We start from the raw sequence: 24,862 nt of genomic DNA on the forward strand, positions 1-24,862 counted from the left end.
AAAGCAATCCAGCAGATTTCCCGCCAAATTAGACCCAGTGGCTCATAATGTAAAATACAGTGTAGAGGCCGGTAGAGGCTGCCAACCTTCTCAGCAATGGTCTCGTTTGCTCACGATAATTAAACTAATGTCTCAAAATTAACTGTGATAATGATTTTTTGATGTTTAAATGCTGCACATTGCCCCTTTAAGCGACCTTTATTAAAAGCAGTAATGTGACACAAGAAACAGAGAACAGAGAGTGCTTTGTTTTGTTTGTGTTACATCATTCCGGTCTGTGGTTGATTGTTGATCAGTTAGCTGGGCTCATTCTCTGTGCAGTCCTTTGAGACATGCTGGTGATGAAGGCTATATAAATAAATGAACTTGAACTTGAACTTGGAGTCATGTTCTCACTTTCTTGTGACCACAGGCCAGAGACCTGACTCATTATAATGGAGCCCTATCAGCCTCCCCCCCCACCCCCCCCAGCCCCCTCCTTTACATCACTTTTTTAGGCAGCTGGTTTAATGACCGCTTCGATCAGCGCACTGCAAATAATCACATATCCACAAAGTTTAAAGGAATCCAGTGACTGCTTTACATCTTGTTGACAGTGATAATGACTCCATGAAAGGCTATTTGCATGCACACACACATACTGTATATCTATGTTTATTACTTAGGTTTACGCTCCAGATGCTGCAATAATAGCTTTGCAGTGTTATGACTGGGAGCTAAAGGGACTTAGAAACAGCAGATACAGGAGTCAGGAGATTCAAAATCCTTTAATCCTGGTAAATTTTACCGTGGAGTCCAACAAAGAAGGTTGCCAGAAGAAACCCACCACATGTGGTGCATTTTTATATACAGTCGGGGAAGGGCGTTAATATTTCATTTTAATCCCCAGGGACTTGACTCTCTTTGCACATATTCCATGCTAGTGAGTATTCTCAGCTCCATCCAGCACATAAAACATTATTGATTAACATTGATTAATGAATGCATGTGCATAGTTTTTATGGCATTTCAATGTTTAAATGCAAATATACTGTATTTGTAGCACAAGAAATGTTAAATGTCAAGGGGGTGAATACTTTCCAAAATTACCATATATGGTAATGTGTCCTGACCAGTGATCCTTAATCCATACTCATCTTTGAAGCATTATGCAATGAGACCCTGCAGCTTTTCGCTTCCCTAAAATAGATAATAATCTCACCTCTACTGAAGGAAAAACACCAGCTTCTTTTATTGTGCTTTTGACAAGCAATGAGCACAAAGACTTGCACCGCCCCAAAATAATACCATACTCATTATTCTGCTGTGGGAACTGATGCACACCATGCATTGCTTCTCACACTGCTGTGCTGCAGCTATACTTGTTAATCACTGGCAACACAGCAAATTGTAACATTAATTCAACTCACATCAAATGGCCATCATCGACTTTCCAAGTTTAAACTGGCTAATGAGTTATTAAGAGCTGTTTAAGCAAATAATGCTCCAATTAAATGTGTGAATGGAATACTAATTAGAGGCCAATCTGAGGAGTTGTATTTTAATGACATTGATGATGATTTTAATGATCATGTGAAAAAAATTGTGCGATAAATGGCAATAAAGTATTTATAAAACTCCAGGAGAAATGATGTGAATTCTTAAGTGCACTTTCTCTCTGTAGTGCACAAGGTTTAAATTTTAATTCAAGCAGCTGATGAGATTCTGTGTCTATGGGCAATCCAGATAAATCCATGCTGAGAGTGACTGGTGATCAATTGGTTCCCAAACCCGGACCCTGAGGGACACCGGCCCTGCTGGATCTGTAGGCAGCTGGGTGCTCTGATTAAACTGTGACTGATTTAGAGTATGCCAAACTTGGCCTGATTAATGTGTGTTCACACACTCACATGCACTCTGACACGTAGACAGACGTGGCTGCATAAAGCTCAGGTCAGTCTATTTTAATTTAAAGAGAATGGCATTGATAAGGAAAATACTTTGAATCTCTATATCTAAGAGAAAAAAACAACTTTTAACTGTATTTGCACAAGCAATACATCTGCAGTCTGGCTGCTGGCCAATGTGTCTCTCCACCGGAGCAGTTGGGTGTCATTTATCTTGCTCAATGACACCTCAGTGGTAAATATGGAGGTGGGAGCATTCCTCATTCACTTTCACTGTCCAGATTTCCCCTGCTAGTTGAATAATTTGAACCGAAGGAAGCGCTCTCCAGATCTGCTGCAACTTCTTCTTGCTCATGGGACCAAAAGTACAGCAGGGCCTCCAACACCTCGAGGGCTGAAGCACCATTCCGTCCAAGTATCTGCCGCCAGGGCGGATTAGACAGAAACCTGGTTCTGTCTACAGCCAGGTAATCCATGAGCAGAGAGACAGATAGCGCTCTGAGCAAGGTTTGTAGATCTCCTCTGGTATTTTGGATGAGAAAATGGGATATTTATAGGAAGTGTGGGAGCAACGCCTGCATATACAGTAGCTGTCCAGCAAAGCAAAGCATTGGACACTCTGACTCATTTTGCATAGGCTATATGAGAGAGCTATTTTAAAGAGATGTAGCCTAAAGCTACAATACTTAATGTGTGGGTCATTTCAGAAATGTGCAAAGCATAGCATATCCGGTGGTCGCATTATTCATATTGAAGTCTTGTTTTTTTTTTTTTTTACATTTATTTATTCCACAGTTAACTAGGAGGATGCATTTCATCATTTTGCATACAGCTTTCATCACCCTCCATATCCCACTGACTACATAAATTGAAAGCAAGCCAAACACGTGGCAGATGATTGGGGGGAAAAAAGAGGCTGGTTAAAAGTGTTGAGCTAGAGATATGGAAGCCCATGCCTATTGGTTTAATGGAAATGTGATGACAGGAGAGCGCGGCTGCTCCTGCTATAAAAGCTGCCTCGCTGTGAGCGCAGCGTCTTGGAGAGGACTGGACCTTCAATCAGGCGGCCGGTGAGCATCACAGAGACTGGGACCGACACAGACAGACCACACGCTTCAGCCATGAGTGAGGTAGGTGCTGCTGCCTGTTTTATTAGGCTGCAAAACGCCCTTTCAGCTTCATCTAGTAGACTATAACCTTCACCATCCCTGCCAACTCCGACATTTCAGCACGTGCAGTAAAACAAAGTAAACCAAACAGTGCGACAGAAATGGGAAAAAGACACATTTGGCGACACAGGAGTCAAATTTTGGTTTAATTCGCTTCACTGTCGCGCTTCAAGTCCCTGGCTTTGGCGAACAGCATGCACATAACTCTCAGTAGTAGTCTGATTTGCCAGATTATTGCCTATATATATTCGTGAAATCACATTTTGGATGACTGGTGTACGATTATAATAACCGAAGTGTGGTTAACCTGTGAAGTTACCAATTTTCATTTTAAATCCATTCTGGCGACCAAATTTGTTGGTTTCACCCAAGGAATGACAATTTTGCATCATTAATAACTGCATTAAGAGTAAAAGAAACACCAGTCCAGAAGCTCCGGGTTACTGACTGCGCTGCTGTGCACTGATAAGATATGTAATAATAGCCTACTAATACTACAACTACTACTACTACTACTAGTAGTAGTACTAATATTAATAACAATAATAATAATAATAATAATAATGATAATAATAATAATAATATGCTTTTAATGCGCCGATGGACTTGTTCTATAAAATTAAACCTGAATAACCAACAATATTCCTATTTGCACATTACCCACTGTGCACAAGATCATTCAACCACCCCTGAATAATTCATTTTCATAGCTGTGATGATGATTGATTGAATTGAATGATTGATTGAATGCTGACTGGCCAATATAATTCTAAAAAGCGTCTAAAGCCCACTCACAGATTGATGAGGCTCAAATCTCCTAAAACTTGCCAAAACTGCCAGTCAAGTGCCACAGCATCATGGTTAAGTAAAGCCTATGAAACTATAAGGCATCTTGTTGCTAAATAACAGAGCCAAACTCTGACATTTGAAATGAAAGCTTAATCCAGCATGAACTGACATGTGGTAGATGAAGCGGTGGCAATATTGACCTACACAGTGAGTCTATCAATCAAAACAAACGCATGCATCATTTCATAGAATTAAGCCCTTATAACCCGCATGTGGATTTACAGAGGCGACAAGTCTCTGGGATTGTCATAGTGTAGATTAGAAACATAAAACAGAAATTCTGGCAGAGTCTCCTCTGTGAAAAACTCTGCACTGGCAAAGAGCACATCCTATAGTTACTGAATTATTCAAGGCTTGCTGCTGACCCAGAGAAATAAAACATTCTCGCAGCGTGCATGGGGGAGCGGAAATAAGTGAGGCTCCAATCTGAGACCTTATCATGAGTTTATTCACCCAGACTAATTGGATAGTCTGAAAAAACAATCGAGCGGGATTCTTTGGGCAGATGACGCATACAGTTGGACACAATTATTTTTTTGTTTTCTGTCAAAAATCCCGCAACAATCTGGAATCCCACAGTTGGCACATGAGAGAGGGGTGGGGGGTGGGGTGGGGGGGGGGGGTGGGGGGGGGACAGAGAGAGAGAGAGAGAGAGAGAGAGAGAGAGAGAGAGAGGCTGGCAGTAGCAGATGGTGTCCAGTCCTAGTAGCTGGATACTACAGCTTTACACACGCTCTCCACAGCTGCAGCCTATATTGGGCATCCATTGGAGGAGCTCAGTAAAGGAATGTATAGGTGAGAGAAACCTGCCCATACAATCCTGCATAATAAAAAAATAAAAGTAAAATAAAACTACAATGATAGATATTTTGAGATGGAATATTTTCCCTTGATCAGTGCTACTAGAATATGTGATTTGCCAACAACACCAGCATCATTATGAATCTGCATTGCAGGCGTGTGGATTCACGTTGCGTGTCGCAGACCACAGCCGACTTCTGTTCTGCCCTCTTGTGTACTGCTTGAGCAAAGTCAAGAGTCTTATAAATAAGACATTACACATAGGGAAACTCTGGCTGAGGAAATTCACTTGCATCTCATGTCAGTGATGGATTCATATGCCTATAAACAACCAAGGCCAAGACAAGAGTACGTTGCTGTGAATGAATAATTAAAGAAAAATCAATGGCCGCCTTCATCCACCTCCATCCCCCACCGTGCCTCATCTTCTTCACATTTATCCTATTCAGTCTCAGACAAAGTTTTTATGGTAATCACAATTATATGACTGGTCCAGTTTGGATTATTTGTGCAACTCTGACCAACACATTCTGCATATTTGCAAAAGTGGAGCGAAATAAAATGATTTGGGGAATGGAGCAGAGTGGAGGATTCAGAGCAAAAGAGACAAGAGACTGGAGAGAGAAATCTCATTTAATTACAGTCCACTCACTGCCCTGTCTTTAGAAGCCCGAGGAATTATTTAGTCTCTTCGATCTCTAAGAACATAGCAACCAATCTCTCCCGGGGCTGTAGGCCGGAGCTCTTGAACCGTGGCAGTGTAATCACTTAAGCATATGCGGTGTATTATTGGTAAACACATTTATACCTGCGCTAAAGCCATGCGTCAGGGTAACTGCATCAGAACTGGCCCCTGAATCCACATCTCTCCACATTGAGAGAGTGCTGGCATGATTGAAAAATTCTATTCACAAATAGAAAATTAAACAGACATTAAGGGGTGCTAGGATCAGTAGCATTTTTAAACATCAATAAATCATTGTCAAGTTAATTGTGATACCTTGGCATCTTTGCACTCTGCACCATTGCACTATTGTCCTTTGCTTACAAAGGATATTTGTACATAGTAGTTAAATGTTAAATGTTTAGGTTTACCTCTGTTCATCTTGTTGTCCTTGTTTTTAGCTGTATATCTATTCTGTGTAAGTATATTGAGAGCAACGAAAAACCGGAGTCAAATAAAAAATCAAAGAACTGAGTGTGTGTTCTGCCACCATAGCAATGAAAAATTATGCACTTCCAGATAGTGCTAGCCAGTCTGTGACACCGTCCACATTGTCACAAAATTTGGAGGTACAAAATTACAACTATTACTGTTAGTGTTTCTCAAAATTAAGACCACATCTTCCATAAACCCTGTTGCTTCCTGCCACAAACCGGATGTTGCTATTTGTCCCTGCTCCCTCTCCCTGGCGCCGCTGAAGAGGATAAACATGTTGGAAGTGATTTGTCCATTGGCCTTTCACTCGTTCCACTATCATTATTGCACGACATTCTGAAAGCTGTAGCTCTATTAGCGCTGGAAGGACAGCGCCCTCTTCCCATTTTGTGCCGTAAAGCAACCTGCCTTTCTGCCGTTACATAATGTCCCGCCAAATCCGACCCAGTCTCACAATGTAAAACGCAGTGTAGAGGCCGGTAGAGGCTGCCAGTCTTCTCTGCGATGGTCTTGTTTGTTTTACGGTAATTATACCAATATCTCAAAACTAATGTGGTAATGATTTATTGGTGTTAAAATGCTAAAGGTAGAAGAAGTTGCAGGGCAGGACTGTCAATTATACTCTACACTCAACATGCCTCATATTTCCATCATAAACAAACTAAAACAGGGCAGCCTGGGTCTATTCTCTCCCAACGAGCAGCGTTATGGCACTAATTCTGCTGGCTCTGTGCCCGCAAACACACTTAAAATGGCGAGGGCTGTCTTGTTTTGAAATTCTAATGAATTTGCCAAGTAGTGCCAGAGTGGATGCAGTGTTTTAAAATACAGACTGTAATTTGAAGCACAATTATCACCATCTGTAGTTATTATCAACCATTATTTCAAGATGCAGAAAATGATGTTGGTGTTTAGTCTTCAAATACAGTAATAATATAGCTTATAGTCTTGTTTGTTGTTTTGAAAAGTAATTTATAATGATTACTGTTTGTTTTATAGTAACAGATTGCAGTCATAATTTTTGTAATCAGACCACTGTAATCCTGTAATCCATTACTCCTCATCATTTAACATGGATGCCAGCTATACGTATGATCATCCTGGGATGTGCTGTTCCCTCCACTTACAGAGAAAAGCGGCTGATGTGATGATTAAAGTGTAGCGCTCTGTCATTCTCTGCAGCTGTTATCGTGCTTCGTGGCTCACATCACGATCTTGAACCTTCTTCCGCCTCTGTGCAAAGCCGTAGGCTGTCCAACGAAACTTATGAGTTTATAAATGAGCCAAAGCCATGCTGGTGAGGAACTGTCAAATCTGGCGGGGCAGGCAGATAGAGAAAGAAGATGTAGACTGATGCAAGGAGGCTGATAGATGGGGTAGAAGAATGTAGCTTGAAAACCTCAAATCTGGCTGCAGCCGACTTTGGATAATTAGCTTTACAGATCTAGTGGTTTGTCATGTCCGATGTTCAAGAATCATATCTGACTGGTCGATGGGATAATGTGTCCTGGATGATATCAGAATATCTCACATACCTTATCCAGGTTTCTCACAGTCGGGATAAAAGGTTACCAGGTTATTGTAAACGGGACACGGCGTTAACATGCGCCAGGTCATAGTATGTGAGCATCAAGAATATTTAGTGAATATTAATCTGCCAAACAAGTTCAAGTCTAAATGTGCTTTAAAGTCGATTCTCTTTGTATGTAGCAGTGTTTCCTCAAAGTGTGTTTTACACTCATTGCAGAAACAATTGCTAACTTGCTAAGTAGCATCACTAAACCACAGCTTTGATTCCCTGCCAGTCCAAGACATGTTGCCTCCAGACAGATATGCATTCCATTTTGCTTCAAAGTACAATATGTGATGCATTTAAAGAATTATATAATCTGCCCTGATTTTCAAAAGCATGACTTCTTCTGCGGATGCAACTAGCTTTCCCATTAGCAAGAAGGGTGACGGCTAGATTCCATTAACGCAGATGACAGGGAGTTTGTCGGCAATGGAGTAAAAACACATGAAAGGTCACAGCTTTGGTCTGTGATTACAATGACTAAAAGGTGGCTGTGCCGCCTTCTGACAGATTTCGCTGACGCAAATGAAGCTCTGGAAAAAGCTGGAAATATGATGCTGTTGTAGTTTTTCTCTAGGTAATCGCAGCGTTGTGCACTTCAGTGCTACTTAACGTTACATTTCGTAGGATTTGCTTGGCTTTCTGGATGACTCTGTGCGTTTCCACTAAAGTACAGTATAAACTAACAGTGATGATTCATTCATGTTGGTGGGTATACAGTGAATAGATAATGAAATGGCAGTACCATTCACTATAATAACTATATACTATACGTTTGAAAATTACTACATTAAAGAGGATGTCCTGTTTCCTGTCCTTGATTGAATTGAATGCATCAGTTTGAGTGGTCTTTGTGCTGTGGACTCCTCCCCGATACTTTAATTACAATAAGAGTGGTGGCGCCTTGGCAAAGGCATTTGTTTCATCACCGAAAGTGGACTAGAGCCCCTTTTATTACATTAATGAGAAAAGAGTGTTAAAAAGTTGCTGATCGATGTGAAAAGGACAACTAGCCAAGATGGGTGAAATGTGGATGAGTAATGTTTGGGTATTTCCCTTAAAACTGGATGACGGAATGTGCCGAAGCTCATTTAGAACATATTGTTTGTATTTCCATTTTTCTTTTCTTTTTTTGACCTGAAAGATCCACACATTTTAATCTGCGATTCCTGATGATTTGTTGTGAATCATGCAGACTGACCCTAATCGCCTTGAACAATGAACAGAGATTACACTGAAATAATCTGTAATCCATCTAAACTGTCAGCAGGCTTTGGTCCCGGCACTCCCTGTAACCCCCCAGGGGTAATCCTGGTTTCTGGCTGGCTTTACAGAGGGGAAATGGCAAACAGTGTGTGATCAGTGTGTGAGTGAGGAGTGGGACATGAACGGTCAAGACGTGTGGCGAAAAGAGAGCGGATTAGACTTGCTCTGCCAAAATGAGATCAGAGCTACAGTAGCATTATAGGTTTTTCCAGTGTCACACATCATATTGTCTCACTGAGGTACAGTATATGCTTGATGATATAATACAGATAAAAGAAAAGACGTAAACATCCACGTTTCACGATACACACACGATACACATTCATTGTATAATAGCTCTATAGACACACTTTAAAGGAATACATCAAGTTTTTGGGATGTTGGTGTGTTCATCCATGTGTCCCCGGGAAATCATTTGCTCTGGTGCTCCATGCTAACACTTTAGCATACACTATGTTGTTCCCCAACATAGTACGGGCCCGAAAGTAGAGTTTTGAATGCCAGAAATCTCTGCACCTGGTGAAGTAATCACTGAGTGATTGGTATTGATCAAACCCTATCAGATATATTACAGCCATTTTGTGCTATGGGGCAGAAAAAACCTTACTTATTTCCTCTTAAAGGACATGTTCAGATTGATTGTAATTGCTTTCTGATAGCGAGAGAAAATCAAGTACGCTGTACAGTTTGATGTATGCTGCTGTGTGGCCCGTAGTCTGCCTAATGCATGCTAATGTTCTATGAGGAAACCATGCTGCTATGTCATTAGTTTTGCTTGAATAATTCCAGCAGGAAGGCAAACCGTAACTTTCTGATGCTGTAATGAATGCTGTTGTACATGTTTAGGTGTGAAAGAAGTTTCCTCTTGGCTATAGCAGATCAGATTTTCTAGACATGATTGAACTAAATCTCTGCTCTGCTTTTGTCTGCGGGGCCCTAGAGAAATATGCAGCTTGCACTTGATGTCAGTTCTTCAAATAATAAATGGAGACATCGGTCCTGCAAAGACCTTTTTCATGCATTGAACTTCTCTCCTTGGTTTGGTCTGTTGAATTGAATTGAACTGAATTGATTAAATAAATGAACTGTACATTATCCCCTCTCATCCTCAGTTGACCATAGCGCTCCCAACGAACAGCTAAACATGATGCCAGAGAGGCCGCCCTGGTCTCCTGAAATCCTGTGAAATGAGCACGATGTCTTAAACTACAAATACGTGCTCCGTACACGAAATGAGTGAAATACGTTTTCCCACCACGAAAGGATTACATGAAGAAGGTACGACAAATAGGCAGTAGTCTGACATTGAAATAGCACGGTGGAAAGTAAGTGTGTGAAGTCGACGACCCGGGGTTGATTCCCAGCTCACACCAAGAACATATCTACTGTGAGTTAAATTTACATTTTTAGCTAAAGCTTGTCTTATTTAACCATGACCAAAGGCTTTCCCTTATCTTAACCAAATTGTTTTAGTTGCCTAAACCTAACCATAACCTTAACCAAAGTTGTTTTACTTGCCTCAACTTAACTGTTAGCTAACCTTTTCACATGACAAACAGGTGAAAATGGCGTGTCCAATTCATGCTACTGTCACATAATCCAGTTTGTGGTGGAGGAACATAATCTTCACATAATTTGTGTCCACAACACGTAGTCTGGAAACGTTTCTGCGAAATATTATGAGATCACGTTGGAGAAACTGACCAAAGTTGACAATATTAGCAATGTAGCTACTAGCTTGTTGCTTAAACGCTATCAAGAAGCCACCCTGAAAAACGGATTTTCAATACTACCAAAGTCATGACTGAATAGTGACCATGCCAGCATCAGATTATGAACGAATGAAGAAGTCAGACAACTTTTATCCTCCTGCTGTCTAACACTACATGAGAGGACACTGCCGTTATGCCATTGCGACATGAACATCCTCTTTTAGCTGCCCTTGCTTCTGCTGGTAGATAGATATTTGACAAGATTCCACCTGCTAACAGTTAAAACGATTTCTTGGCATGCAGGTAATGAATTTGAGTTTGTTCTCTATGTTTTCCATATTAGCAATGTAGAGAAAACAGAATGACACACTTTGTCTTGGACAGTTAATGTGTTGGCAGCTGAAGAGTGTCTTGGCTGTATACAGGGCTAACAATGAAAACTAGCGCAGCTCAAAGTCTTCACTTGAAAACATTAATCATCAGAGACCAACTGAGTGCGCTCTTTTCTTCATTAGGAAGCTGTCCTGCATGTGCCACGGAGCGGCTGTGTATGCTAATAGCTTTTGACAGCTAATACTGTAATGGGGAGAGTAGAGATGCACTGATACCACATTTTCCTCTACCGATACCTACTCCCTACCTACTCAGGATTATTTTTTCTGAACTACATAGACTGTTCGTTTTGGTTTAGATTTTAGATTTTGCATAACAGAGACATAAATGCAGAAACAGCTGAGATGTATACTCTTGGTATTGGATAATTGTATTAAATTCAGTTCTCCAGGAAAATCTTTGTGATCAGAATTACTTGTAATGTTCCCCTAACAAAAAATACACCTGTACTTTTAAGCCTGCATAAACTTGATGGAAAAATCCACCCTCAGATGCTCTTACACTGCCAGATATCATCAGTCTGTGATTATCCAATACATTTCAGGAGTTATTTTGTGATTGTTGTAATTTACTTTTTTGGTGTACTGACTTTCTCTCAACATGCCTCGTGTACTTCTACTTCACTTAGTGATTGACTACATTTCCCAGAATGCCTTCTGACAACCCACAGAAAACAGGCCTGAAGTTGTTGCATTCAGCTGTGGGTTATAGTGTAGGTGGAGAGAGTAGTGGTAGCATAGTAAGAACAAGAGAGAAGAATGTTTACAGTTGAGAAAAAGTGAGAGTTGTGCCCCTTACTCAAAATACAACACGTCTTATGGCTACATTGCATTCTGGTCTATTGAGGCTACTGTCAGTGGAGAAATTGGTGTCTCTGCCTCTTCTAGGATGGATTTCTCCCTGTATGATTGTTGAACTTTGGTGCAAAATGGTGAGTCTAGAAAGAAGCTCTTGCTGTTCAATTCTGAGTGACTGACACCAAAACATGACGTTTGCCGTTGATGTCTGACGTTTGTTGACGTTTCTGCCTTGAAATACCTTTGTAGCTGTGCTGGAAGTATCTCAATGTGACGTCATGTTGTCTATGTTTGGCCAGTTGTCTGTGGGAAGAAAACAGCAGCTGTTTTTAAACTATTTTACAGTCGATTTTTCAAACCGTCTTTTGAAGCACAGCGCATGGCCTGGTATCTGTCATCCTTACAGCATGCTGCTTGTTCAGTCAATCATTCCTCAGCGGTGTCACTCTTCCAGGCTGTCATCCCTGTCTCCAGTCTGGTGGTGGGGAGGCTGCTAAAGAGTTGTAATGGTGCTGGGATGAGCTGTCTGTGACCTAGTTTTGCTGTCTCCTCGTTAAATTGTTAATAGATAGTGAGTGCAGCATGGAGTCTCTCTGGAGAGCCCAAGCTGCCGTAAGAGCCAAAAATAGCCCCACACACAGTGGGAAGATCATTTATTTATTTTACCAATTCCCTCCATGTCCATGCCACCCTTTCATGCCAGTGTCGATGTGAGAGTGTTTTATAAATGATATCACTGGAAAACATACATGTGAGCATCACATGAGGAAGTGGTGATGGGCACAGTGAATCATTAGGGACTGCACCAATACCACTTTTTCATTGCTGATGCCGTTTCCTTGGACACAAATTTGAGTACCGACTTGCTGCAGACTCATTATGAACAGACAGCTGTTCATAATTCATTTGTATGGACGCACGCTACTTGGGCGTGTTGTCACAATACCAACATTATTTTGCCTTCAACACCAGCCCAAGTATGAAAGTTTCCATTCAAAATACCACAGAAAATACAAAACAAAATTTAAACAAAGAAATGAAATAAACTCAAAATGCAATGTAGTACTTGAAATGGAATGATTTAGACAACAAACAGATTTTGATTAATCTCCATCCAAAATCAGCCATTGAAGTTAATTTTGAAGGGAGGGCACTGAAACTACTAAATGAGTCCCATTTCATAATTACATTGCTGATTTCTGGTCCAAATGTTTGTCAGAACACTTAAAGTCAGAGCATTTAAAGTTGTTTGAAGTATCATTTTCTGGTAAACAAAACCCCCTTATATACAGTATTATATACAGTCAAGTCACCCTGTAGTGCTGGTGGGTCCAGACCAGTCCACATCAGGAACACAACAACACGTTGAGTTTGCCTACTAATGTAGGTGCACCTGCCCCCAAGGTGACCACTCATTAATTTACCACATACAGGAGGCACAGAGGACAACAGAGTTTAGCCGGAGTCAACTGAGGTTTTCTCTGTGGGTGTGAGAGTGCAGTGTATGTCATATGTGTCTGTGTGCGCAAATACTGTACTTTATTTCATTAACTGTCGAAAATTTCCAATGGATACTGAGGAACTCCAAGACATTTTAGATTTTTGGAAGAAATGCAAAAAAATGTCCTACATCACAGTGTACTCTAATCCAAGCAGAAGGATAAACAAAATAATAATTTCTGTTGTTTATCGAACGTAAACACAGCTTTGTATATTGTGACTCAACCATGTCAAACAAACAAGCTATATGTGACGAATATAGAACATCATTATTACCGATGTAATTATCATCACTGCCGTCCATTAGTCAGGCTCCATGCGATGGCAGCATATGGGACTGGGAGCGTGCAAAACACTGTGGTTCCTCCTTGGGGACTGTGATGAGCGCAGCGCCTCGGTACAAGCTGTGCCCAAGCCCAACTCAGATAGCAGCGAGCAAAACAGTGTGTTAGGTACTCATTATCCTCATGATATCAACAGATCCGGCGCCCTCTCACTGTTTAGCTCCCCACATTACGGCCGCTTAGAGGCGTATGTTGTGGACCGACTCATGATCTGCCCTCGTCCAGCTTCCTAATGAGGGGCTGTGCTGCTTGGCAGACCAGAAAGAGAATCTGTTGCTTTGTGTGTGTGTGTATTTGTGCATCAATCTGCAGTGTGAAACGAGTGAGCTACAGTAATTGCAGACGTTGCCCGTTATACCGACTCTCCTCAGTGACTGTGAACTCGCCACAGGGGGAAGATGAAATAAGATACGATAAAATTAACTCCATTGTCTCCAAAGGGAAATGTGCAACAGATACAACACAGCTGAACTATCACTTCCTGGAATTTAGTATTCTAATGGACACCATCATTTTATCACATCACATTAATGTACAAATTAATAAAACATGGTGATGTACAGGCAGCAGGTTAAGAGAGTTGTTCAATCTTGTTCTATCTTGTTTCTTTCAACTGAGAAATATTTCCAAAATAAAGCAGTTTTTATGCGTTAGTGTTTTGGAGAAAGTTGTCCATGCTTTTTATTTCATCTTGGTTAGAGTACTGCAACCTTTGTATTTCTGCATCATTCACAGAAATCACGTAACATGACGTCAGTAAACTAAATGTCCTGAAATGAATTAGGGCAAATAGGGCAAATCTACGCATCAAGCTATAGCTCAGACCTTTTGACCCTGTATGAGCTGCGCAGGTTCCTATTGGCTGTTCCAAAGCCTAGATTAAAACCAAGAGGTTCCAGTTTACTGTTCCAAAATTGAGATTAAAAACGAAGCGTTTGCCTTCAGCGCTCCCAGAGTTTGGAACGACCTGCCGGAGAAGCTTAGCCTGGCTAAATCTGCATCATCGTTTAATAAATCTCTTTTTAAAACTCATTTATATAGACTTGCTTTTATGTAATGACTTTTGAGAATTGTTTTTGACCTCCCTTTTATGCGTCTTACCGTACTTTTATTGCTTTTGCTGTGGATTTTGTCTGTTTTTTATCCTTTGTAAAGCACTTTGTAACTGTGGATTGAAAAGTGCTATTTATTTTTATTATTATTATTATTAAGTAAATAGCACTTTTCAAACCACAGTTACAAAGTGCTTTACAAAAGATAAAAACTATTTATCTATATCTATTATTATTATACAAATAATAACACTGTTGTTGTTAATATAATATATAATATTCCACACAAGCGCCAGTGGCACCTGCTCCTTTGCCTGTATTATAGTCTTGGCTTGATGTCCTCTGCCAGCCTATATGTCACACATGATCCAGATGGGTTGAAGTCAAGGTCAGTGCTGATGATGGGTGTGAGGGTTAATGAAAAGTGGATGAGCGACAGAGAGAGAGAGAGAGAGAGAGAGAGAGAGAGAGGAGCTCAGATGTGCTGGAATGATGGCTGTGATTCAGTCTGAATCACTCTGAGCCCTTTGGTCCAGACTCGCTCAGAAGTGAAAACATCCCTGCTTCACAACTGGCACTGGGTCTTGTTCAAATTGTCTTGTTGTTCAAATGGCACATTGGACAAAACAGTGTACATTCTGCTTACGTGAGTTCTGAATGCAAAGTGCCATCCAGTGACTATGGGTAACATGCGTGGAGACCCATCCTCACATTCACATATCTCATGTCGTCCCTCTCTTGACCGACATGAACGTACCCAGGTGGATGGTACAGTCATATTGTCTCTCTACTTCGCAAGTTGTTTCTAGAGTCACACAGAACTTTCACTCAGGCCCAACATGAGCTGGACTCCCACACTGTGGAGACCAAGAAGAGTTGGATGGTGTGACTGCACGACTGAAGAGACTGAGAAGACTGGACATCACGCACTTAGCGACTGGCATTCACAGATTTCTTTAGATTCTTTGGATTCTTTTCGGGCATCACACACTTCCCAAGTAACGACAGGCAAACCTGTAGACTTTGACGACGCTGATGATGGCTTATTGCTGAAACGCATCCGTCATTTGTGCTCTATAGCTGCCCATTTAATTAAAAGACGAAAGGACATTATGAGTGCTGGCTTTTCTTTCTTCATGAACTCGCCAAAACACAAACTGTTTCCACACCTGTATTTTTTCCTCCTCTTGTGCTCCGCGCTCATTGGCTGGTCTCCGTTCAGATTTGAGTCCAGCTCACACTACAGGAGTATGTCAAGATTTTTCCAGATTCAAGTCGTAAATATCAACATGTTGGCACATCAAGGCTACCAGTCTTTGGCGCTCATGGGGGAAAAGCAGTGCCACTCTGTGAGAGGATGCAGCAACATCCGAACAGCGCGAGTGTTAGGAACCGGTTCCAAATTTGTAAGAACTGTGGGATTGATAAAATGTCTGACTGTCATTTCTGCTGGATTTAGGAAGATAAATCAAACTGTGGCTGACTGCGGACCGACTGAAAAGAGCTGAAAAGTTTGGCTTAGCTTTACGAGGACGGAAAATGCAATATCTATAGAAAAGCAATTTCCCGCTATAGGGAGGAAACACCCCCAACATGGTGAAGCATTGTTCAGCTGTGATGCCCCAAAGTGTTTGTTTTGAGACATTAAAACATAACCAACAGAGGCAAACTGCAACACCGCTTCAACAACTGTTATGTTTTTTTCCCCATTCAAAATTCCCATTGAGGACTTGAGTCCTTTGTTAAAAACGCTGCCGGCAAACAGAGCGACAAAACCTTCTCAGCTGTGTAGAAGTGAGCGAGTGATAAGAATCAAGCTGTGCCAAGCTTGAGCAAAGACTGCGATGGGCCATGACAAACATCTCATCTGAAATTCGCTCATCGCCTCTGAATCCTCGTGAATTGAATGCATTTTTATGCAAATGCCCTTTTCTTCTCTCTGTGTCTTCCACATTTTATTAGGAACAGTAAAACAAAGGAAGTGCTGAAATTGGGGGAGATAAAACCGGAAAGGGTGGGGAAAATGTGCCAATGCGTTTAGAGTTATCCCCCCGCACATTACTATGACTGGAGTGATTACGTAAGCCCCAACTGTATCCAGGCAGAAAGAGGAAAACGAGAAGTCAGAGAGAGAAAGAGAGAGAGAGAGAGAGAGAGGATGAGGATCTAAGTAGAGGGAAGAAAGAAAGAAGGAGGGAAGAGAAGCGGAGGATTCTTACTGAGGGGCAGTGGTGTGGCGTAGTGAGTAGGGAGATCGCCCCTCATCCAGAAAACACGGGTTCAAGCCCTGCTGAAGTGTCCTTGAACAAGACACTGGATCCCTGCCAGCTCCAGGGAGGCTGTTCTGGGTCTGAGCCTGACCTTTGACCTCCCTATGGGCAGCAACACTGGGATTAGCACAGATTAGATGGAAAAGATTGGTTTTCATTAACCCTCATAGCGCATGTTCAAGTAGCTTACAGCATCAATGGGAAATGTTTTACTCGGTGATATCACTGGTAAGAAGAAGTGAGTAGACAATGACATTTTCTAATGATTTTTTTTTAATGATTTCATTTATCGTAATTGACCACTACATGTATTCTGCAGCATTCTTCTCCAGGAAATACAAAGATCTTAAACAAAAAACTGACTCTTAAACTCTTAAACTGATTTAACAACAAATATGCTCAAATTTTATAAGCCTCATTACATGAATGTCAGATGAATACAGATATCACTACACCTCTTATATTCCCTCACCTGTTCTTTCTGTGATTAATATGACTTGTAAGTATGTTATAGACAAAAATCATCTAACTTTGGGATACTTGGAGGATCCCATACACACACACACACACACAGACACACCCAGCCAAACACAGACAGAAATAGTGCCCACACCTCCTTTCAGTGTGAGATTTTTAGCCCCTCTTGGCCCTGTGGAATAGTAGCCTAGCCGTATTTCATAGCTGAAATGTGGCCTAATATGGAAGAACGTTCCGTCTCTTTGAACTCGGATAAGCTCCTCACCTATCTCTTGGTGAGTCTAAAGCCATGATCCATCTGCTTAGAATATGACAGGGTTACTTGAAGCCAAAGGCCGAAGGAGGATGGAAAAGGAGGAGAGAGAGGGAACTGAAAGATTGAGAAGGTACGGAGATGAAAAGAAGCGAGGCCGAGGAGCGGGAAACGGAGTCAAACCCGGAGCCGGTTATTGATTCCAGCATAAATACACTTCTCTCAGTGTATTTGTGCTGCATCGTGACAGTCATTCAAATATTATTGTTGCTCATTTCCCAGCAGTCTGTTAGTCTGCCACCGAATGCCTGCCTCTGTCCTGGTGGGTGGAGGTGTGATTTGTGGCAGCCTCTCTGTGTGGCACCAGCGAGTAGCAGGGCCCGATCCAAGCAGATGAGAACCAGCATGGCGCCGGGAATCCCAGCGGCTTCGACTCACTTTGATTTCCCCGTGTAAACAGAGAAACAGATGGCCGAGCGAACCGCCAAACAACTTTCTCCTCACACCGGCTCTCGTAATTACACAGAGGAAACGGAGTAAGATGCTGTTGGTTTGGTTTTTTTTTGTTGCAGATTTTATTTTTTGCTTTGTTCCCGCTTGACTCGCGTGTGTCAAAACTGCTTTGGCATTTGAAATTCATTGAAAGCACCAGGATTAATAATTCAGGTTGGGCTAGGCGAGATGGAGAGGTCTTCTCTGCCGGGAAGATGAATCTGTGAAATACAGCGTCTCCTATTCATAACACATTAGTCTTATTGCGGATAACACTGAGAAAAAATGGGATTTAAAAAAAAATAAGGATTCTGGATGGCAGGGAAAAATATAGTTGTGTGACGCAAAAAAATCTGTTTTTGCACTCAAACAAATTTAAAATCTGAATGAAGCAGCTGGAACAATCCCTCTCGAACACATGATGGTGCCTCTGCCTTCTTGCTTTCTGAGCAGCTGAGTGCATGTTGTGATGTTGCAGAGCGGCATCAGACTCAGGGGAGAACAGTCGGGAGTTGTTAGAGCAGGCGGAGCGAGCGTGCCTTTGCTGCAGAAACATGGATTATAGATCAGCGTATCTCATGCAGCCGCACAGAACAGCAGCAGTGGATGTCCTGTAACATGTATGACGAGCGTTAGCGTGTGGACGACTTCATGCGATGCTCCCCCTGGAGGGAATATCAGAAATATACCAAAATCTAGCTGACTGCAGTGTTTTATGGTCAATGTAGATCTTGCAGATATTAAAGGAGGTCATGATGGCTATTGAATATACAGCGTGGTATTTGTTTATCTTGTTGTAAATGTGCATTTGTGGGGAATTTATGGCGAGGTAGCACTTATCTTATATCTTAATGTAATATTTTGCCTCTATAACTAGGCTACTGTAGTTTCACAAAATAAACAAAAGCAATCATTAAAACCCACTATAAATAATTATTTACATTATCTAATACTACACCCAGCACAAAATTAATACCCATTTTCCTCAAAATACTGTATTCCCTGTATGCAAAACAGGTTTTTAAAGATGTTTTGTCATTCTGTTTTGTGGGGTATTGGGGGGCAAATCTACAATTTTTTTCTAAAATATTAGCTAATTTGAATATAAATCATAATACAAAAAGTGTAAAAAAAAAAAAAAAAAAGTGTTTGTATTTGCGTCCATATTCAACATCTAAAATTGTATTCCATTAGGAGGAAAGGATTCCCCCCCCCCCCCCCCCCCTTCAGCTGTGGTGTCCCGCCTTGAATTTAGTTTAAAAAATGGATCATCATATTCCAAGTGTTCCTCTCTGTTTCCTTTGCAGAGACAAGCATCTGGAGTAGCGACTGGAAACAGCAAACCATCTGCTGGACAAGGTATTTTACAACCACACAGAAAGTTAACTGTAAAAACTACAAGTATGCAGAAATACTATGCAGTAGAGTATGTATGACTAATATACAGTTTTCTACTAAGCTTGTATGGTGCATAGACAGTTTCTGACTGACACAAGATAGATATAGATGTAATAGAGCTAGTTTTGCCATTATGTTGCACTGAAAAATGTGATTTCTTGAGTCATCAGTGTTTGTTTCATGTATTTTAATGCCATTGTTGTACAGATCAACTGATATGCCCCTTAGCTCACCAATACTTATTTTAGATAGCCGTCAACCCGGAAGCCATTGGCTCCAATTGTAAGCTAAAAACCTTGAAATACGGCTCACAAAGACATAGTTTCAATTTTAAAAATCGCTAACTGTTACCACGAAAAGTCAGGCTGTTGTAGTTATTACCAAATCTAATTCAAATGGGAACAAATTCTTCATTATGCCGGGGACTATTTTCGGTGCTATGGAACTACTTTCCTGAAATCGCAAAGTGTCTACAGCCGGCTTATTAAGTTTTTTGAGGAAAAAGTCGGCTGGCCCGGTGCATCGCGATGATGAAATATGTTGCCCAGAGCAACGGCATGGCTCTTTGACGTGTTTTTAATCGTTTTTTTTTAATACAATGGAGTTCTATGGCTGCTGGGACGTGGCTGCATTGGGCACCGGCTACATGGACGAGACTTGTTGGCAAAACAAAATCATTGCTGATTTTGTTATTTTCATAGGATTTGTTGACGGTAAGCAATGCATTACAAAACACCAGCCTTATCCTTTAACGTGAGACCAATGTGGTATAAGTCAAATGATGATGCTATTTTAATTTCAATAACATATAGTTAGTATAGTATAGTAGAGGCCTGGAAACATGACCTGGCAAGTTAGTTCCAGTCACATGATATTTTCTGTCCCCTCCTGAGAAGCTGAGTGTGTAAAAACCCGGGAATTACAAATTACAAATACTACACAGATTACTCAAAATTCAGAAGAACCTGATTCAGACTCCTCAGAGCGGTGAGGATGGATTACTAGAATCACCACTACACCAAAACCTGCACCACCAGTTTTATGATTTATATCATAAAAATGGCAATGAAGCAAAACCTGATATGATGTTACATACACATAGAAATAATAAAAAGAAGGACTCGGGTTTGATTCCTGGCCCTTTCTGCTTCATCTCTGGCTGCTTTCGAGAGACAATAACCTTTCACTTAAGCACAACTTCTAAAACCCATGTTAGAATGCAGCAGTAACACACTAGAGGGAGTTCTACAGTGTGTTGTGGTTTTTGTGCTGCGTCATACAGTAGGAATGAGGCCGCTTTTATAAGATTTATAACACTTTTACACTATTATCAAATATTAAACAAAGATACAAGCTTTGGGTTTTAATTTAATAATTTTATTATGGCCCTCTGCCAAAACACAAAATGAGTTCCCCGTTGCTAAGCAATAAACATCCTTGTTTGCTTCATTCCAATCACAGGAACAGTGTGAATAAATTAAATGCAAACAAGGCAGAGTCATGGTGCCTTTTGAATTACAAGGTACAAGTTAGTGGTTATAGGCATTCATATAACGGTTTTATATAAGACAGGACATGCCACAGTGATCATGACGATAAAAGGGTCCCTGCACCCTGGTAGCAATTCACAGGAAGACCTACTTTGCAAACTGGGCCATGGTATTGTTGGCAGAATAATGTAATTCAAATCCCCAGAGTTATAAACGGCAAAATTAGTCTTGCAATACTTGGCAGGATCCTTTGAATTTCATAAATGGTGTTAAGTGTAGAAGCTCTGTCATCCTGACGAAATGGGAGTATGCAAGAACAAAGGCCCGTTTCTAATGAATCTCACTCCGAGTAATTGACTTTTTTCATGACTTCAGCGCAGGTGAGATGAATGTGATTCATTTTGACATTTTCTCTCTATCTTGCAGAATTAATGGACGCTAACCAACTCTTGGCAAGTTTTGAAAAATAGCTGACGTTCTATCACAAATATATAACAGGTTGTTGTGCAGTGTTACTGTAGGTTTCCTCTTTTCCAACATATAAACAGATAAATCCAAGTCTTTTTGGAGTCGGGAAATTGCCAAAATGAGGTTTCATGGTAGCTTTTGATACAATACACCATGGAATCAGTGAATGTAATCTCCCCGCTCCTTGAAACCGACCTTCTCAACCCAACACAATGGATCCAGCACATTAATAGCAGCCCATCTACCACTAAATAGCTCCATATAGCCCCCATTCAGCACATAAAGCAGCCCCGTCCCCGCCTGTGTACCTGGAGACCCGGCATCGCCTCCTCCCTCTCTGGGGCCGCTGATAACACTGAGACCCGTGTTGGAATGGATTTCTGTCTCAACCACTCGCATGATAAAGTACATTGTGGTTCAGGCTCAATCCGTGGGGAAACACCCAGCGGTGACGGAGGAGGGGGGGATCTGAAGCAGCTTAATTGAATTTGATTGAGGCGTGAATTACATTCATTTGACATTTGCCCATTTTCACACTCTTTTTGTCCCCTTCCCTTCTTCTTGTGGATGGGGGAGCGTGAGTGAATAGCATGGAGTATCCTGCTGTAGCAGTGATCACATTTCTTCATTCAGTGCCTTCACTTTAAGAAAGAAATGTACAGAAATGACCTGTGGACACAGTAAAAATAGGAAAGCTCAGTTTATTATCATAACTTTATGTCACAAGCCTCAAAATCGAATGACTGTTACTTTGTTTTACATTCTTACACCTTTACAGACACTGTAGCCTTCAGTTAGAAGCAGTAAAAGTGTCCTTCTGCGATTTATCCATCAATATTTCCAGTGTGATATGTAATTCTTACGGTCATCGCTCGCTTTTGCAGGTCACCTTTTACTGGTTTCGTCACTCAGTTTCCTCTAGATTGGGCCTTCATCAATCACTGTCTCTTTACCTCTTAGTCGCCTTAAATCTCACAGGAATGTGACCTTTCACAAACCTTCCACGGGAATAATATCATCATCCATCGTGGCCATTTTGATTCATTCATGCCGCAGCGCAGCGCCTTATTTGAAGTGCGATGTGCCCGGTTTATGAAGCTAACAATACTCTTACACCCCCTGCGGTATAAAGGGCATTGACCCCGCAGAGCAGGTGTAATTTTAGAGAAGGATGGTCTGTGTGTGTGTGTGTGTGTGTGTGTGTGTGTGAGAGAGAGAGAGAGAGAGAGAGGCACTCTGTCAGATTAAGAGCAAAAATCAAGGGGTGACTCCAATCTTCTCCCCAAGCTTTTTACGTCCCTTTGTGTTGCTGCTTAAAATATGAGCAGAATGGATGATGTGGCTCCTGCAATCCTGAAATTTGTTTTTATTGTTGTCATCCGAGGGCTTCAAGGTCAACCGCAGCAAGTTCCATCTAAATGTAAGTAGGCCGTTTGGACGAGTCACCTTTTATGCAAGAGCACGCGCAGCTTCACGCACAGCGGGCCGGCACGATCACGCAAGGAGCACGGTGTTGCATGTCAAGTGTGGCGTTTAAATAAAGATTTGACCTTTTTGGTATTAAAAGCACAATAGGCGCGCGTGGATGAAGAGTGACGCGTCTTATTGCTTTTTCTCTTTCCACGAGGCCCGGGGCGGGAATCGAAGCCACATCCCATAAAATTGGACCTTTCGCTTGTTCTATCACTCCATTTTTATTATGCTCACCTCCTGTGTTTAAGCGATCAGCATAGACTTGACCTCAATATGCACTGAATGCGCGCCGTTTGGGCACTGGAGCACCGAGACTGCGGCCTCGCTGCATTTCCTTTATGATTAACAATGCATCTGAGATATTTAACCTTTCGAGCGGAGGAGCGCTGTTTGTTTTCCATCTCATCTCAGCGAGGCAGCCCCCATTCTTATTACATAGGAGGATTAAAGGGGATGGCATATGAATAATGAAAGAGGGGTTCGACAATGAAACCTCTGCTGCTTGTGTGGAGGAGATATTTATAAATGGGGGATTAGAGGGGTTTGTCTTCCTTCGTACGTACAAAAGACCGACCTGTTCTCTATAGGATTGTGGGAAGCTGCTGCCTCGCAAACATACAGTCGTCTATTAAATTCAATTCAAATCCAATTTATTTCCATACACTTCGGTGGCTGATGTAGTGTAGCAAAGTTCCTAGAGTGGAAAAAAACTGTTCTTTGGTTGACAAAGGAATGTAGTCGGCTCTGTCTATCAGGGTTAGACCGATATGTCAGCTTGCCCATATGTGGGGCCGATATTGGCCTCTTATTAAATATCAGATATCAGCTATCAGCTAACACTAAAAGAATTTCATCAGTCTGGGTTTCAGTGTTAGTGTCACATGATGGTCTAAATGCAGACTCAGAGTCTTTAAGTAAGTAAGGGGGGAAACACTGAATCCTTGTAATTTTTTTGGCATGAAAATGGAAAACATCTAAGATATTAAACACCAAGACGAAGTGATGTGCAGTATGGGGTGAGCTTAGGAGGTTGAATTTGAATGAGAAGTTTATTAAACTCACTTCTGGTGGACAAGCTGTCCTTTGCTGAATTCTGTGAGGCGAATCAGCTCGATGAGTATGGCAGCTGTCTATCATGCTGGCAGGCACAGGACTAGAATCAGCATAAAGCATCCGGTCATTTTCAACCTGGACCCTATTTTCCCATCATTTTCCATCAATGGACGCTCCAAAAATCCACCCCAAAAGCACCCAAAGCATGTCTTTTTCAACACAGTGACTGTCGGTAAAAAGTTTGCAGGTCCCCTATGTGGCCTCTTAACCATTTCCCCCCCCCTTCTCCTCTCCCCCCAGACGAAAAGAAGGACGCCCTGCCCCAGGACTTCGACATCGACATGGGCGCCCCGGAGACGGAGAAGGCGGCCGTGGCCATCCAGTCGCAGTTCAGGAAATTCCAGAAAAAGAAGCAGGACGTGAAGTCGTAGAGCGGGGCCGCAGAGCTCCGTCTCCCTCCGCTCAGCCGCCGCGCGTCCCGCCGCCGGGCGCAGCCTTGCATGTCAATCAAACTGCACCGTTCGTCATGAACTCAACAGAAGGGGTGGGGGGTGGGGGATGGGATTCCTGGAGGGGGGGTGGGGTGGGGATCTCGGGGTTAAATAGTATCTTTGTGAGAGTATATGTGTAATTATTAAATCAACTGCTGTATACATAAATGATAAAATATTGAATTCTGGATGTATCTATAGGTCTTTCCTGTAATTTTGCTAATTTCTGTTTTTTTTAAATGGAATACTTTCATAATGCACTTGCAGCTGCAGTAGCACTCAAACGTTTTAATAGCCTTTCTTATGTCACCTTCAATGTAATATAGCCATGTGAACAGAACAGAACCAAACAGGTCCTCGATAAATAGATCCTCTCATAAATTAACAAAGCAATGAGCAAGATACAGTAATGGCCTTTAATTCAGGTGGAATATATAGCCACATGCATTGTTCTGACTGATAGTTTCTGCTGCAGTCATGATTCCATTGGTATTCT

At 41.6% G+C, this 24,862-nt stretch overlaps 1 protein-coding gene across 1 annotated transcript; it reads left to right on the plus strand.

Moving 5' to 3' along the window:
* Positions 1-2,936: 2,936 nt before the first annotated feature.
* Positions 2,937-24,306, plus strand: pcp4a (Purkinje cell protein 4a). The gene is made up of 3 exons (XM_071898388.1): positions 2,937-3,016; positions 19,301-19,352; positions 24,176-24,306. Exons 1-3 carry the CDS (start codon positions 3,008-3,010, stop codon positions 24,304-24,306), a joined length of 192 nt encoding a protein of 63 aa, XP_071754489.1. The 5' UTR covers positions 2,937-3,007.
* Positions 24,307-24,862: the final 556 nt, after the last annotated feature.

The sequence above is a fragment of the Centroberyx gerrardi genome, chromosome 11 (genome assembly GCF_048128805.1).
Source record: "Centroberyx gerrardi isolate f3 chromosome 11, fCenGer3.hap1.cur.20231027, whole genome shotgun sequence".
Lineage (NCBI taxonomy): Eukaryota > Metazoa > Chordata > Actinopteri > Beryciformes > Berycidae > Centroberyx > Centroberyx gerrardi.